The 18,956-nt window shown below is 36.9% G+C and overlaps 2 protein-coding genes across 2 annotated transcripts; both read left to right on the top strand.

Moving 5' to 3' along the window:
- Positions 1–5,995: 5,995 nt before the first annotated feature.
- Positions 5,996–6,979, top strand: LOC139883310 (ethylene-responsive transcription factor TINY-like). The gene has a single exon (XM_071867508.1). The coding sequence runs from the start codon at positions 6,103–6,105 to the stop codon at positions 6,877–6,879; it is 777 nt and encodes a 258-aa protein (XP_071723609.1). The 5' UTR covers positions 5,996–6,102; the 3' UTR covers positions 6,880–6,979.
- An 8,916-nt stretch (positions 6,980–15,895) lies between these two features.
- On the top strand, positions 15,896–17,497 carry LOC139846711 (uncharacterized). The gene has a single exon (XM_071836201.1). It carries the CDS (start codon positions 15,896–15,898, stop codon positions 17,495–17,497), a length of 1,602 nt encoding a protein of 533 aa, XP_071692302.1.
- Positions 17,498–18,956: the final 1,459 nt, after the last annotated feature.

The raw sequence follows: 18,956 nt of genomic DNA, 5'->3' as shown, positions 1-18,956 counted from the left end.
TTTTGAATTGTTGAGGTAAAAGCTTCACCATCACCTGGTCCCCAACTTTGAACTCAACATGTCGTCTTTTCTCATCCGCCCATCTCTTCATTTTCTTGGCCGCCTTATCTAGTGATGCTCACGCCAAGTCGGCTTGTTCGTGCCACTCCTTCATCGTTCTATAAGCGGCTGGGCTGCTTCCATCATATGAAGCGGCCAAAGCATTCGGGGTCAATGGTTGGCGTCCTGTCACCAACTCAAAAGGACTCTTCCCCGTGGACTCACTCCTTTGCATGTTATAAGAGAACTGAGCAATATCAAGAAGCTTAGCCCAATCATGTTGATTTGCACTTACATAGTGTCGAAGATAGAGCTCCAATAGTGCATTCACCCTTTCCGTCTGTCCGTCTGTTTGGGGATGAAAACTCGTGGAGAAATTCAAGTCCGTCCCCATGATCTTGAACAACTCCGTCCAAAAATGCCCTGTGAACCTCGGATCTCGATCACTTACTATCACATGCGGTATCCCCCAATACTTCACCACATTCTTGAAAAATAGTTTTGCGGTTTCATCCGCGGTAACTTCGGATGATGCAGCTATGAAGGTACCATACTTAGAAAACCGGTCTACCACGACTATAATACTCCCACACCCTTCCGACTTAGGTAAGCAAGTAATGAAGTCCATGGAAACACTCTCCCATGGTCCTTTCGGTGTAGGTAGCGGCTGTAATAGTCCTCCTGGTTGGCGTTGCTCTATCTTATCTTGTTGGCATATTAGGCATGTTCGCACGTACGTCTCTACGTCGTCTTCCATCCTTGGCCAATAATAAGTGCCTTCTACTAATGCCAGTGTCCTCTTGATACCTGGATGACCAGCCCACTTTGAATCATGACACTCCTTCAAGATTGTCCGTCTAAGATCACCCCACTTAGGCACATATAACCGGTCTCCTTTGGTGAATAATAGATCACCCTTGAGCCAAAACCTTCGCGTTTTCCCATCTCGAGCCAATCCAACAAGGTTTTTGGCTATAGGATCATGCTCTAATCCCTCCTTTATACTATCTTGAAGGAAGAATTGTGGTTTTGTGATCGCTGCAAACTCCGCCTTACGACTTAGGGCATCAGCTACCACATTGGCCTTCCCAGGCTTATACTCCAACACATAGTCAAATTCGGCTAGGAAGTCTTGCCAACGAGCTTGTTTGGGACTCAACTTCTTTTGGGTTTGAAAATAACTCGTTGCCACATTATCCGTCTTGATCACGAACCTTGATCCCAAAAGATAATGCCTCCATGTCCTCAAACAATGAACCACCGCCGTCATCTCCTTCTCCTGCACAGTGTACTTCCTTTCCGCCTCGTTAAGTTTCCGGCTTTCGAATGCGATCGGGTGACCCTCTTGCATTAGAACTCCTCCAATAGCAAAGTCCGATGCGTATGTGTGTAACTCGAACGGAATGGTCACATCCGGAAGTCTCAACACCGGTTCTTCCATGACCGCTCCTTTCAACTCTTCAAATGCTGCTTGACATGTCTCATCCCACAACCAAGCTTTGTTCTTCTTTAACAATTCTGTCAATGGAGCCGCTTTCGCCGAGTATCCCTTGATAAAACGACGATAGTAGTTTACTAAACCAAGGAAAGATCGTAAATCAGTAACCTTGGTTGGTGCCTCCCACTCTTGGATTGCCTTGATCTTAGCCCCGTCCATCAGCAACTTCCCATCTTTTATTCGATGTCCAAGAAATTCCACCTCTTTTAATCCAAATGAGCATTTCTCTAGTTTCACATACAACTCATTATCCCTTAGTACTTGGAAAACTTATTTCAAGTGCCTCACATGATCTTCCATGGTGTCGCTATATACGACTATGTCATCTAAGTACACCACGACAAACTTGTCGAGGAACGGGTGGAATAATTTGTTCATCAAAGTACAAAATGTGGCAGGGGCATTGGTTAAATCAAAGGGCATGACTAGGAATTCATAAGCGCCATACCTCGTCACGCATGTGGTCTTAGCCTCATCTCCTTCGGCAATTCGGACTTGATAATATCCCGATCTCAAGTCTAACTTGGAGAAGTATCTCGCCTTCCCAAGTTGATCGAACAAATCAGCAATAAGTGAAATTGGGTATTTGTTCTTAATAGTTACCTTGTTAAGTGCCCGGTAATCTATACACATCCGCAAGGACCCATCCTTCTTTCTTTGAAATAGTACCGGAGCACCATACGGGGATTTTGACGGTCGGATGTATCCCGCATCCAGCAACTCCTTGAGTTGTCTTCGCAACTCCTCCAACTCGGGTGGTGGCATTCGATATGGGGCTTTGGAAGGTGGTTTTGATCCCGGCTCCAACTCGATCGCATGGTCAACCTCCCTCCTAGGTGGTAACTTCTTTGGTAACTCCTTGGGCATGACATCCTTGAACTCATCGAGGACCTTCTCAATTTCCTTGGGTACCTCTAGTTTTCCCTTATCTTCGACCGTCTCTTGCTTTGCTACTGCTAAATAGCATGTCTCATTCTTGTTGTACCCCTTCTTGAATTGCATGGCCGAAAGTGACTTGGATGCACTCTTGCTTCCACGTTCGGTTGACACCATACAAGTCTTCTCACCATCCAAGATACACAGTGAATTAGCAAACGGCATAGGGAAACCGCATACCTTATCTAGGAACTCCATCCCAAGTACTAACTTGAAGTCGTCCATAGGCACGACTGAGAGATCAATCATTCCTTCCCATTCTCCAATCTTCACATATACGTCTTTAGCCACCCCACTAATCGGTCTGGCACTCGTGTTCACCGTCTTCATCATGCCACTCTCTTTTGTTTCCTTAAGTCCTAGCCTTTTGGCTTCATCGGTGGAGATAAAGTTATGAGTTGCTCCCGTATCCACCAAAGCTCGTACCCGATCTCCACAAATGTTAATATCTACGAATTGGAGTCCTTTAGCCACTACCTTGGGTATCTCCGTCTTGGCCTTGATTGCGTTGAGGATATGCATTGATCCTATGCACCGCTCCTCATCCTGACAACCCGCCTTTTGAGCTTCCATAGCATGAAGGCTAGCTTTCTTCGGACAATCTCGGGCTCTATGAGGTCCATCACATATGAAACATCCATCATTCTTGTAAGAAGTTTTTATGCTCTTGTTATTCCCGGTTGGTGGCTTACGTGTATTATCATTCCTTGATTGGGCGGGCTTATCTCCCCCACCTTTCTCATGGCTCACCTTCTTATCTTTTGACTTGAACGAATCTTTCCTATTAGCATGGTCGACTAGTGCCTCCGCTTGAGCAATTGCGGTGGCAAGGTCTTGGACTCCTCGTCTCTCCAACTCCGTTTTAGCCCAAGGTTGCAAACCATCGAGAAAATAGAAGAGGAGAATATCATCGGGAATATCTGGGACCTCCAGGCTAAGGTTCGTGAATTCTTTAATATACTCCCGAATCGTCCCGGAATGATGTAATTTACGTAGACGACTCATCGCATCCTTTTGAGCATTCTTGGGGTAGAATTGATTCTTAAGTTCAGTAAGGAAATCATCCCAAGTATCAATAGTAACCGTACCTTTCTCGATATCTCCATATCGAAGACGCCACCATAACGCTGCGGTATCCTTCAGGTAACGGGTTGCCGTCTTGATCTTCATTGCATCATCCACTATGTTGACTCCCTCCAAGTATTGTTCCATCTCCCATATAAAATCATCAACCGCTCGGGCTTCCCGCTTCCCCACGAACGGTGACGGCTTGGGAACGTCCACCTTCGGATCATTGCATCCAGTGTTGCTACCCCCACTAGCCATGAATCTCAAACAAGAGTTCATGTTGGTTTGTAAATCCACGAGGCGTTGGTGAATAGTGGAGACCTCCCCCTCCATTTCGCCTCGCAACTTCGTAATCTCACCCATGAGCATACCCCTTAAGTCATGGATCTCACGTCGCATGTCAACGTCTAGCACGTTGATTGCACTCTTGCAATCATCTTTCAATTCGTCAAAGTCCCCGTCCAAACCATCCAAACGTTGGTGGACGTCTTCGACCTTTGCTTTCACGTCGTCCATGGATGTCTCTACATTCATGATCCTCTTGTCCAAGTTTGCGACAAAGTCTTTGGACATACCTCGGTTCTTCTTGGCTCCTTGTCGAGTCTCTACCCGACCACGAGTCTCATCACCCATCACACCACTTGTTGCGCTCACATTCTTTTCGGTCTCGGTTGCCATCTCCTTGAATCGACCTTGCTCTGATACCAAATGTCACGGACTTATCTCAATAAGCTCACGTGCGGCACTTAGTCTCTACTAAGTCAGCCTTACTCGGACCTTATAATGATTCAAGTAACCAAAAGAGAAAATATTATAGAACAAGTGGAATTGAAGAAAATACTTATATTGCTTGAGAATGCTTTACAAGAGAGAATGTTTGAGATTTGAGGTGTGGTGTGCCAAATGAGACCACCCCTATTTATACTACTTCTAACACAAAATGGATGGCTAAGATTAATCTAAATCAATGGTTAGGATCTAAGTACTAGAAACTTCAAGTATATACATGGAGATAGATATTTCCATGAACATTCCATACCATTCCATGGAAGAACTCATGGGAAAGTTCTAGGGAGCTTCCATGATGTTCTTGGGCCTTCCATGAAGTTCTTGGGTTAAAACCCTTAATTGGGTCATAATCTTAGTGGGTTGGGCCACAAACTTATTGGGTTGTGACATTTTGTTTACAAACTAACAAAATAAATGTCATAATAGTAATGTAAACAAAATAAATGTCATAATAGTAACTATATTGCTTAAGATATTCAAAGTAACTAAATTATACTCATACCTTGTGAACCCAGTTTGCCACTTGGAACAATCTCATCCACCTCATTTGCATATATCCTTCTTTTTTTCTTTTGTCGACCAGGTGTAGATACCTTCTTTGGTGCTACCAGTGTGTACAAGTCTTCTCCATTTGGCCATAAACTTCTTTCATTCAAAGGCTCAATGGTAAATTGGTATGTGTTGGTCCATGTACTTAACATATAAATTCGATGAACCCACGTTTCTGGTTCACCAAGTTCCATACCATTTTCTGCCATGTTATAGAAAACTGCAATAGCATGATTGCAAGGTATTCCAGTTATCTCTCACTTTCTACATTGTTAATTATACACGAATCTGTATCGGATTTATTACCTTTTTTTAGCATGTATAGAAACGACGTCCAGGGTTGAATTCAGTCGTTGAAATTCGAATTACACATGCTCGACCACACCAGCAATCCATTGCTAACGATTTAGGGCTCCAATTTTTGTTTCTAAGATAATTCTAGGGTTCATATTTGATTTAGTGTAAGTGAGTGAAAAAGGAAACATATAAGCACGTGAAGGTTTTAAATGCTGAAAAAGGAGAAAAAGACGAAAATACTCATCACGTGTTACTCATGTGATAGTACTTAACGGACAATTTGGATGGCAGGTTGACGGAGAGATGCAGATTGAAAAATTTTGACTATCAAAGGATTATAAAGGCAAAAAAAATAACCCAGGGAACGCTGTTAGCAATATGAGGTATAATAGAGGGACCAACAGAGCAAAAAAGTCTTTAGTTTTTCGTATATCTGGATTTCCGATTGGCTATGCAAACTATCCCAAGGAGATCACCCGCTTTGCAGATAGTTTAGAATCATTGCGGGTGAGTCTCCGTGACCACAAAGTTAAGGATTTATTTTGCATTAAAGAGATTAGAATCCAAGACTTACACGGAGTTTCACCCTTTTTTTTAACTACAGTATCAAGTTTTTACCACTAGGGCTATCAATATTGCTATTGCGCTTAGTTGTGTCGTTTATTTACATGTATATATCTACCGTATGTTGTGTGTGATCTGCCATTAATGAAATTTAAACCTTGTATCTCTACTTTCTCTCTCTATATCTATCTTTTAGTCTATATAAATACTCCCCTTTTGGTGAATTTAAACTTCAAACTCTTCCATACATGATACACCAAGTCTCACTCTAAAACCTACATCACTTGTTTAACTACTCCTTCCTAAAACAAACTACTCATATTAACATTTTACTACTATTTACTTGCAAACTATTTATACAAATGGGAGAGGCTTCGAACTCAGAAACCGAATCCGCCACCACAACAATATCCGACCCATTCTTCAAACCCACTCATTTGAATGATCCAAATAGAAAACGGGTCAAACGGACTAGAGATCATGAAAATGATGATGATGATGATGATGGTAACAGCAAAGTGACCAAAACAACCAATACCAAATATCCGTCTTATAGAGGTGTTCGGAAACGGGCATGGGGAAAATGGGTATCCGAGATCCGAGAACCCAAGAAAAAATCTCGGATCTGGCTTGGTACCTTCTCCGACCCGGAAATGGCCGCACGTGCACATGACGTAGCCGCACTTTCCATCAAGGGCAAGTCTGCAATCCTAAACTTCCCCGAACTTTCGGACCTTTTGCCCCGACCCGTTTCATGCTCTCCATGTGACATTCAAGCTGCTGCCACAAAAGCTGCCAACATGATCCATTTAACCACCGTAGCACCACCCTCGCCATCAACACCGTCCACGTCAGCTTCGTCGAGTTACTCCGGCGTGTCCACGTCGACGGGGAAACGGCTGGCGGAGGAGCTGAGTGAAATAGTGGAGTTACCGAGTTTGGGTGAGGGTTTTGTGGCGGATGATTTTGTGTTTGTGGATTCTGATTGGGATTACTACTCATCTCCGCTGTGGATGGGTGACGGAGACGGTGGGTGTTTGGGTGGTGAGACGGTGGCTGTTTTGCCGGCGAGTTCTGGTTCTGGAAGTCTTATGTTATCTACTAGCTTAATCTACGATGGCTTTTTATGGCAATATTAATGAAGTCATTATTTAATTATTTTTTTCCTTCCATTTTTTATTTCAGTGGAGTTTATTTCGTGAACTATACATTTATTGATTGATGATTTATAATAATTTTATATCAATGCAAGTACTCTTTAGATTCTGCTATTAAGTATTAATTAAATTGATTACTAACTAGTGTTCGAACCCTCGTTTCGCGCCGGAGTTCGGTTTTCAATGTATTATATTGTGTTTAGTTTGTAAAATTATTTCGTGGCTAAAGATGATATCCTTGAAGCGCAATTCGATTCGAACTAAAAGGTATAATCCGTGAAAGATTTAAATGTTATTTTAAATTAACAATATATGTACATCTCCGCGTTTCACTATGAAATTGTCAACTTTTAAAAATTTAACGCAAAATCGACGTGTATGAAAAGTACCTCAAATATTTAGCGTTTTTTAAAAAGCGTCTGTTTTGCGTATAGTTAGTGACAGTGTGCTCCTAAAATTATTTCGAGTTTAACGATGGTGTCAGAAAAATTTAACTCGTTGCGAGCGAGAAGATATGGTCCATTGAATATTTGGGTGGAGTTTATTTAAATTTTTTTATGAAAATGAGTATTTGACACTTTGGGGGTCGATTTTAATATTTGAACAAACTATGGGGGCTTTTTTGAAAAAAAAGGTGGGAAAAGGGAAAAAAAGTGAAAGGACGAAAACGCCCCTGGTGACTATTAATCGTTTTTGTCTATTAGGTAGTATATAAAGTATGTGGTCGATTTATAATGAATGAGAAGTTTAATGGTTAAAGTATAAAATGTTAAAAGTTTGTGGTACATTTATAAAAGCTATAAAGTTAACTATTATGTATTTTGAGACTAAAATGTAAATAAGTAAAAAATTGGGGTAGTTTGTTAAACTTGTGAGGTTTACTATTCACTTTGGCTATACCTTTTAGATATATAGATATAATTACTCGGTAATAAATTTGGTATTTCATATGAAGTGTGGAATTTAATATGAGTATAATTATAAATATTAATATTATATATATAATATTAATATTATAAATATAATATTAATATTATAAATATAAATATTACGGAACTTTAAATATAAAATAGACAAAATTGCGCCGTTGATCCTTAAACTTTGTACGAAATTGCACAGGTGACCTTAAACTTATTTTTTGATCTAGATGACCTTGAACTATACAATTGTAGCATGGTTGACCTTGAAACTAACGTCCGTTTATTTTATCCCGTTAAGTAATACCATGTGCAAGACATGTGAGGGTATTTTTGTCCGTTTATTTTCTACATAATAGTCCTCGGTTCTCTCACCCTGAATCTCCTTCTTCAAAATATTTACAAACACTTTTCATGTTCATCACAAAACTCTAAAATCTAAAAATCAACATCAAACTCAAAAATTAAAATCAAACTCAAAAGTAAAATTAAAAATCAGACCTCAAGCTAACAAATTAGATCCAACAAATTAAAGCATTAGATCCTCTCTTTTTCTAGCCTGCAAATTAAATCCATTACATACATTCAAACTTTCTTCCCCAAAATCAAAATCAATAACACAAATTCAATACTCGAACAAATTAACTCATTTCTACCTTTATTATATAAAAATAAACAAAAATTATTCTTTACAATTGAACACATGGAGATGGTGAACATGAATTAAAAAAGAAGTCATCTCTCCTTATATTACTCATCTCTTCCATTACATAAATTAACTCATCTTCAAAATCACATCAGATTACTGAACACGAATTATAGATAATGAGATCAGAAAGAAGATGACATAAAATAAATCTGGGTGAGAAGAGCGGTGACAACGGCGGTAATAGCAAAAGCGAGAGCGGCGGTGAGAGCGGCAGTAATAACGGCGGTAAGGTTCTGATCCGCTTAACCATACTCCAATAAGTGTTAAATGAATCCAATGGCTTCTTGTTTAATCGTCGCTATATCCGGCCAAAAACTATTCTCGGTAACAATATGTTGTAATCGGTGCCGTCGCTATTTCCGGTCATAAACAAGGTCGTCGGATTTGTTAAAGATCATGTCAAAGTCGAAATAAACTCGAACCTCTCCAAAAACGTTGTTGCCATCAAATTTATATAATAGAGAAAAAATAAAAAAGAAACAATAAAACCTTAATAAACTTCCAATATCTAAGGAGTATGTATATATGAATATGAACATGAGTGATGTTAATTGAATAATAAAGATGAAAATGTAATAGACTAATAGTACATACAATTGAAAAAGTGAAGAAAAAAGAATCAGAGAAACAAAAAGTGTGTCTGTGTGTGTTTAGTGTCTGTATAAATGATTTTGAGAACAATAAGAAGATATGGTTAATTTGCAGAAGAATAATGATGGACAAAAATGCCCTCAAGTGCGAGGCACATGGATACACTTGACGATATTTAATACACGGACGTTAGTTTCAAGGTCAACCATGCTACAATTGTATAGTTCAGGGTCATCTAGATCAAAAATAAAGTTTAAGGTCTCCTGTGCAATTTCGGGTAAAGTTTAAGGATCAATGGCACAATTTTGTCTATAAAATATATATACAAGTAAAAGTATATAAAAGTACGGTGTATAACATGATAAATTATTTTTTCATGTTTAAGTTATTAGAAAGAAATAAATTTTAATTAAGTAAGCTATCTTGAATGGCATTCTTGATTGACCAACCCATCCTCTTTTGATGTCAACCCGAACTCGAACTCTAAGGACGGAATAGGCTAATTGTAGGTTTTTTTCCACCAGCGCTCTTGGGTCTATCTATGTCTTGGGCTAAGTGAGTTGCGCATGAGTTGCTTTGTCATCGTGATGTACGATAATGTGGCTCTCGTGCAACTCGGCTCGTCTTTGTACAAGTTGTCCCGAGCATATATATGCTCATTTGCAAGGGTGTTTTTCCTACAATATTTCGAGTCTTTTCTTTTCTAGTTTTTCGTATTTCGAGTTGTATGTTTGGTATAGATATAGATGCTATAGGCTCACTCCATATTGTATTTATTTCTTGGTTTTTAATAAAATTTCATCTGATCTTTAAAAAAAAAAAAAATAATAAAATTAAGTAAGCTATCTAGCTAACTGGATTATATATATATATATATATACACATATATCTTAAAGACAAAATTACGCGCGTCGTCCCTGAACTTGTTTCCAGCCTTCTCACGTCATCCTGATTCTTTTTTTTTTTGCTTGCGTCATCCCTGTTCTTGTAAAATATAACATAGGTCGTCCTTCTGTATACATTCCGTCCAATATCTCCGTTAAAGTCAATCATGTGCGAATCATGTGAGGGTATTTCAGTCTTTTAGTAACTTGAGGGATGACGCGCGTAATTTTGTCTAATAATAATAATTTGAGGGACGACGCACGTAATTTTATTTAATAATAATAATTATAATAATAATAATAATAATAATAATTGTTATTATTATTATTATTATTATTATTATTATTATTATTATTATAATTACTATAATAATAATAATAATAATAATAATAATAATAATAATAATTATTATTATTATTATTATTATTATTATTATTATTATTATTATTATTATTATTATTATTATGTGCTTATTATAATAATTGTTTTTCGACACGCAATTTCGACGCGCGATTTCGACGCGAGTTTTAGAGGTGTGTTTTTCGACACGCGATTTCGACGCGCGTTTTTCAGGCGTGTTTTTCGACGCGCGTAATTTTGTCTTATTATTATTATGTGCTTTATTATTATTATTATGTGCTTATTATAATAATTGTTTTTCGACACGCAATTTCGACGCGCGATTTCGACGCGAGTTTTAGAGGTGTGTTTTTTGACACGCGATTTCGACGCCCGTTTTCGAGGCGTGTTTTTCGACACGCGATTTTCAGGCGTGTTTTTCGAGACGCGTCGAAAACGCGTGAAAAACACGCATTGAAAACGCACGTCGAAATCGCGTGTAGAAAAACACGCCTCGAAAACGCGCGTCGAAATCGCGTGTCGAAAAACACAGCTCTAAAACTCGCGTCGAAATCGCGCGTCGAAAAACACGCCTGAAAATCGCGTGTCGAAAACGCGCGTCGAAATCGCGTGTCGAAAAACACACCTCTAAAACTCGCGTCGAAATCGCGCGTCGAAAAACACGCCTGAAAATCGCGTGTCGAAAACGCGCGTCGAAATCGCGTGTCGAAAAACACACCTCTAAAACTCGCGTCGAAATCGCGCGTCGAAATTGCGTGTCGAAAAACAATTATTATAATAAGCACATAATAATAATAATAATAATAATAATAATAATAATAATAATAATAATTATTATTATTATTATTATTATTATTATTATTATAGTAATTATAATAATAATAATAATAATAATAATAATAATAATAATAATAATAATAATAATAATAATAATAATAATATAATAACAATTATTATTATTATTATTATTATTATTATAATTATTATTATTAAATAAAATTACGTGCGTCGTCCCTCAAATTATTATTATTAGACAAAATTACGCGCGTCATCCCTCAAGTTACTAAAAGACTGAAATACCCTCACATGATTCGCACATGATTGACTTTAACGGAGATATTGGACGGAATGTATACAGAAGGACGACCTATGTTATATTTTACAAGAACAGGGATGACGCAAGCAAAAAAAAAAGAATCAGGATGACATGAGAAGGCTGGAAACAAGTTCAGGGACGACGCGCGTAATTTTGTCTATCTTAAATGTACTCTAGTTAATAAAATGAATATAAACTTAGCAATTGGTTGAATGATGAATGTACGTATGTTTTGTACAGGTTATTTAGTTTTGTACAGGTTATTTTAGTTCTAAGGACATCTGGACATGGACAAGTCAAAGTTCAAAGTATCACATGGAATCTGGTGTTTACTATTTTTTTTATTTTTTATTTTTTTTTTACGAGGAACCCCCTAGTGACGAGCCATAATGGCTCCCCTCTAGTTGGAAAACCCCGGGTAAACGGCAAGTCAGGCCTCCACCGCTAGCAGGCAAAGCATCCTCTAGTCAATCAAATTAATGAACTATTTAAAATCTTGTATTTTATTTTATTTTTTATGATCTCAAGTGATGATGATAACAAAAATAATATAATACTGAAAAACTATTCATTCAGCTACGGGTTTTTACATCTTGTCACAATATCATATACACCAAGTCTAAAATACATGGTACAATTAAATCTTTCTAAATTACAAAATTAAGTTATTAAACAAGTAGTTATTTAAACTATTATAACTATTCATGGCTGTCCTAATCTATATATATCTATCTATATATATCTATAAGAATTGAGTCCTAGAAAATTAAGTATGATATAATAAATAGGGTTAACTTAATAAAATTTATCCATGTCATTTATTACGATAGTAAAAAAGATAAAAATTAAAAATTTACCATTACATTTATCATCTATATTATCTATATGAGTCGTAAGTAGTAAATGAGGATATTAAATATAGTTAGAAGTTGTTATGTGGTCTAGTGGTTGGTGGTCTGACTCCTTTAGAGGAGGTCATGAGTTCGACCCCCGTTGGCTACATATTAAAAACACAATTTCATCTCTGCCATGAAGTATCCACCCATGACACCTTTCCCATATCGTTTTGGGGGTAAAGGGGAGGGGGGTTTACTTTGCCGTGCCCTTGGATCGGTTTCAAGGTTTTCTCCCGTGCAGCGATGGGGGCGTGGTTATTATCGCTGCATCGGCATAGTCGAAACGGGAGATGATCGCAGCGGGTGGTTTAGTCCCCCTCGGGTGATCCCAATCGGTGTAATACCAACGGTTTCAAATTAACCATTTAACCACTTAACCCATATGGTAAACTATAATAATTCACCAAACCTTTGGAAATACCAACGGTTTCAAATTAATAACTCCAATACCATATACCATATTGAATTAGAATATAATACACCAAAACTTTGACATTCCATAACTCCTTATTCAATTCGGCATTTATATATAACATATTTCATGAGTTCATCCTCAATTCATTGTATTGTATAAAAAGCACACTTAAACGTCAAAATTTATTCAAGAGAATTAATGTATCTAGGTTCTACATGCAGGTTTCTTAATCTAGGGATTCAAAAAATGTAAGTAGAACTTACATAATCATATTGTTTTATCCACATTTTATTAATCTATTTTGATTCATATATTATAACTTGATGAAATGTGATTTTTTTCCCTCTAATATCCAAAGCATACGATGAAATTCACCGTCCATTAATCTTTGTAATTTTGTTATCATGTAAGGAATAAAGGTAACAATTATTTTGATCAATTTTATTGAAGAAACTGATACATGCACACAAATTATTTAATGGATTGTGAGATAGAAATTATCTATTTCTTCCCTTATCGTATAGTATTAGTTCGGGGAAGATAATCAAAATAACATAATTTGATGAAGTAGAATACCGAATATTACGGTTAACAAATCTATCCATTATGACAAAGGTACATTTTCATGCCAAGTATACAATTGTTTCTAGAAATACATAATAATCTTATATCATGTTATAGGATCAAATATTGGGTGTGGCTATAGAGGAGGCGAGTAAGCTAAAGCACACGAACGGGGCCTTTTATAGCAAGTGGAGGGCCTATTCATAAACTCATTAGTCAAGTCGAGAACATGAATGACATGAATTAATGTACTAAAGATTTAAAAATGCATGAATAAACATATATCTATAAGAATTGAGTCCTAGAAAATTAAGTATGATATAATAAATAGGGTTAACTTAATAAAATTTACCCATATTATTTATTAGGATAGTAAAAAAGATAAAAATTAAAAATTTACCATTACATTTATCATCTATATTATCCAAGGTTGTAAAAGTCGCGAGTCGGGGACGCATCGGTCGAGATCTAAAAAGGACGCGTCGGTCGAGTCGGGGACGCATCGGGGACGCATCGGTCGTTGACCAACGTTGACTTTATTGATAATTTCTTAAATATATATTTATATATGTATAAAATAGTTGATTCTGTACCATAACTTTCTTAAATAAGAATTTGAAATTAAATACAATCAAACTTCAAACTTAATTAATGTTACCGAGTACATAATCAGTAAGGACACAGAGAAAAGAGCGGCCCAAAAATTGAAAATGTACTATAATTTTAAAACATATCACATCTCGACAAAAATTTGAATGATTTTGACCGTTTTTGACCAACTTTGACCGTCTTTGACCAAACTTTTAGCTTTGACCGTCTTTTGAGTCGTTTTCAGAAAAAACGGGACGGAGAACCCAAAAAAACGACGCATCGGCCGACGCGTCGGCCAAGTCGGCCGACTTTTACAACACTGATATTATCTATATGAGTCGTAAGTAGTAAATGAGGATATTAAATATAGTTAGAAATTGTGATGTGGTCTAGCGGTTGGTGGTCTGCCTCCTTTAGGGGAGGTCATGAGTTCGATCCCCGTTGGCTACATATTAAAAACACAATTTCATCTCTGCCATGAATTCACTACTACAAAAATCATTTTTCCGGACAGGGGCTTTCCGGACGACATAAGTCGTCCGCAAAAAGACACAATTCGACAAAAATTTTCGCTTTATCGTTCGCTTTTTCCTGAATGGTTTGACCAGATTTTCCCGGACGACCCAATGTCGCCCGGAAAAAAAAAATTCCACGAAATTCCACGAAAAAATGGCGGGCCAGTTTTCGTTTCCCTTCACGACCTTCCCAGACGACAAATCGTCCGGAAAAAGTCGTCCGGGAATGTTTTTTTACAAAAAGCTGAACCAGGTTCAAAAACAACCTAATCTCACTCTATCAAAAACAAATTACTCCCAAATCTAAGAAACTTCCGGCGATTTTGAGCATTTTCGAGCAATTGATAGCTATTACACACCAAATCCAACCTAATCTTACTCCTAAAACACTAACAAAGGTATGTTCTTGATTTATTTTTAAAAAATTAAAGTTTGGTGCTTTGAGTTATATCTATGAAATCCGAATTTTTTGGAGTATATTTTGAAGATTGTTGTGTGTGATTATGTTTAGGCTCATGAATTTCATGCTTAGTTTGTTAATTTGCATATGTATGTCAAAATTATGGGGTTAATTTCATGCTTAGTTTGTTAATTTCATGTTTAGTTATGTATGTTGAAAATTAATATTTTCTTAATTAATATAAACTGAAAATTAAGTTATGTTTAGTTATGCATGTTGATTATGTTTAGTTATGTATTTTTTTAATTAGAAAATTAAGTATATATTTAGTTAGTAAATTGATGGGTTTTGTGATGAAAGTTGTATGTTTAGTTAGTAAATTAGAAAATTAAGTATATATTTAGTTAGTAATAGTTGTATGTTTATGTTTATGCTTATTGTTTTATGAACATTGTATAAATATAAGTATAAGTATAAGTCTAAATGTTATTGTTTATGTTTATGTTTATGCTTATTGTTTTATGAACATTGTATAAGTATAAGTATAAGTATAAGTGTAAATGTTATTGTTTATGTTTCTGTTTATGTTTATGCTTATTGTTTTATGAACATTGTTAGGTTTAGTGGTTAATTTCGGAATAGTTGTACCTTAGGTTCGAAATTAATCAATCCTATAGAATACCCATCCAAGGTTAATTTATTAGAAATTAACTTTGGAAGGTCCCCTTTTTGGGACTGCTTTCTGTGTGTTTTGTCTCTTTTAGGATGTGGATGCGTATAACTTATTTACTAGTTACAAAAATTTTGGTACACATTTTCCCTTTACTCCTACAAATATGCGTTTAATACGACATATTTGGGGAGTTTAGGGGAAATGCTGCCGAATTTTTGCTAACTATTAAATTAGTTGTGCGCATCCATAGTTGAGACAAAACATTCAGAAAGTGGGTTAGGTTGCCTTCCATAGTTGGACCACCCGACTTTGATTATACATATATTAAGTATTTTTAATTTTAAAGTTTTTTGCTGTTTTAAACTTGATTTAATTAGGGAATATCTATGACGATTGATAAGAGGTGGACTACTATACGACATACATTTAATTCTGACTTTATTAGTGGTCTTAATGCATTTATTGAGAGGTGTAAGAACAATTTGGATTCGCACAGTAAGTGTAGTTGCCCATGTAAAGATTGTGGTAATACGGTTTTTCTTAAACCTAAACAGATAAAAGCCCATATAACTAGATATGGGTTTGAACCCTCTTATACCATATGGCGGCATCACGGTGAACTACCACAACCACCCGAAGTACAAAACACAACGGACCCTCTAAGAAATTTCTTGCACGATATTCAGTTGGAGGAAGTTCCTAATTTTGAGGAGGAAGGTCCGAATGACGATGAGACTATGAATGACACGACCGCAACTGCTCTTGAGGATTTAATTGACTCCACCCAAACCGAGCTATATCCCGATAGCAAGTTGTCCTCATTAGAGTTTTTAGCCAAGTTAACACACATTAAGGTCTTGAACAAATGGACGAATACTTCATTCGACCAATTGTTAGAATTACTCATACAATCACATCCCCCAAATAACACGATTCCGAAATCATTTTACGAAACTAAGAAGTGGATGAGAAAGATCGGTTTAGGGTATCAAGCGATACATGCTTGTAAGAATGATTGTTGTTTGTTTTATAAAGAATACCAGGATTTACAAAACTGTCCAATATGTAAAGAGAGTAGATGGAAAGATGAACGCACAACGGAGAAAAAAGTTCCTAATAAAGTTTTGCGTTATTTTCCAATAACTCCAAGACTAAAACGTTTGTACAGTTCCAGATACACTGCAAAGGATATGACTTGGCATGCTACTGGGCGGTGCAATGAAGAGGGTAAGATGCGTCATCCGGTAGATGGTCGAGCTTGGAAAGAAATTGACAAAAGATATCCAGATTTTGCACGTGAACCCAGAAACGTTCGACTAGGGTTGGCTGATGATGGTTTCAATCCATTCGGCAACATGAATAATCCTTACAGCATGTGGCAAGTCATATTGACAACGTACAATACGCCGTCGTGGATATGTATGAAAGAAAGTTCTCTCATGTTGACTCTGTTAATTCCTGGTCCTAAATCACCTGGAAAAGATATTGATGTTTACTTGAGGCCTTTAGTTGATGAACTGAAGATTTTATGGTCCGAAGGGGTTGTTACACATGACTCAGTTACAAACACGTATTTTCAAATGAAAGCAATGCTTATTTGGACCATAAACGATTATCCTGCCCGTAGTAGTTTGTCCGGTTGGAGTGGCCAAGGCTATAAAGCATGCCCTACATGTAACGAGGACACTCCTGCTATGCGTGTGAAAAACAAAATTGTTTTTGTCAGTCACAGACCGAACCTTGAATCGAATCACCCATACAGAGAAAGCTTAGAATTCAATGGTAAGGTTGATCATACCTCTAAACCTAGAAAGTTCAAAGTAGCTGATATCGAAAACCAACATACAGATTTGTTGCCAGTTGGTAATCCCGGTAAAAATCATACAAATGTTGGTGAAAAAAGAAAACGTCCCCCTAATTGTCGTCACAACTGGACTAAAATTTCTATTTTTCGGGAACTTGAGTATTGGAAATATCTTCCACTGTAACACAACTTGGATGTCATGCATATTGAAAAGAATGTGTTGGAGGCTATTTTGGGTACCTTATTAATGAATGACAAGTCCAAAGACACTCACAATGCACGAGTTGACTTGGAAAAATTGGGTATTCGAAAAGATTTGTGGCTCAAACCTAAAACCAATGGTAAAAAAGATGGGAAATTCTTCAAACCTCTTCCCAAATACTCTTTAAAACTCGAAGATAGGGTAAGTTTTTGTAAATTCATTAAAGAAGTAAAACTTCCAGATGGGTTTGGATCAAACTTCAGGCACAAAGTGAACAAGGATAATACCAACATTACGAACATGAAATCTCACGATTGCCATATCATGATGCAACGATTATTACCTGTCGGAGTTAACGCGTTTTTGGATGAAACCATTTCTACACCAATAATGAAGCTATGCGCATTCTTTAAGCAAATTTGTGCTCGAGAGTTAATGGTGGCAGACATGTTGAAAGCTCAGAAACAATTGATTAAACTGTTATGTACTCTCGAGTTAATTTACCCTCCCGCTTTTTTTGACATAATGATTCATTTGGTCATGCATTTACCGGAAGAGGCTATATATGGAGGGCCTGTTTACATGAGGTGGATGTATCCAATTGAGAGATACATGAAAAAACTAAAAAATTATGTTAGAAATAAAGCTAAGCCTGAAGGTTGTATAGCTGAGGGGTACGTTGCCGATGAAGCATTAACTGCATGTTCAATGTCTCTTGAAGGTATACAGACGAGATTTAATCGTCCTGACAGATATGGGGACGGGCCAATTAGGTCATGTGAGTTTCGTGTGTTCAACTCGTTATGTAAATTTATCAGTAAAGGTGTGTTCAAATCTCTGGCCCGGGATGTTCAGGATAAACTTCACTGGTATATACTCGACAATTGTTCTGACATCGAAGAATACAAAATGTAAGTCATTATACAAAAATATGAATTTATAATGACTTAACTGTGTAAACGTTGATCATACTAACAATTCTCTTTGAACATTTACAGTCGGTTTAAAGCAGAGAACCCCAATATGGACATGAAAACAAATTTTCCTAGTTGGTTCACCAACCAGGTAAACTCATTGTATGTATGTATATATATATAAATATATATAAATATATATATTTAATTTACATTTGATAACTATTTTTTAATAGATACGTGAACTACGGTCAGTTGACGGATCGAAGTATAGCGATGAATTGATCTGTCTATCTGAAGGACCGGTGGGTACCTCAAACCATTACAGTGCCTGCAATGTGAATGGTGTCAGGTTTGTGGTTAGCAATCGCGATGATCGACGCACAACACAAAATAATGGAATTGCAACACTCGCAGATGCCGGTGCTCGTGTCTCTAAGTATTATGGTCGGTTGGAAGATATTGTTGAGTTGCATTATGGTGTTGCATTTAGTGTTGTGTTATTCGGATGCCGGTGGTTCAATACT

This window comes from Rutidosis leptorrhynchoides, chromosome 1 (assembly GCF_046630445.1).
Source record: "Rutidosis leptorrhynchoides isolate AG116_Rl617_1_P2 chromosome 1, CSIRO_AGI_Rlap_v1, whole genome shotgun sequence".
Taxonomy (NCBI): Eukaryota; Viridiplantae; Streptophyta; class Magnoliopsida; order Asterales; family Asteraceae; genus Rutidosis; species Rutidosis leptorrhynchoides.
This window is presented reverse-complemented; position numbering and strand designations above follow the sequence as displayed.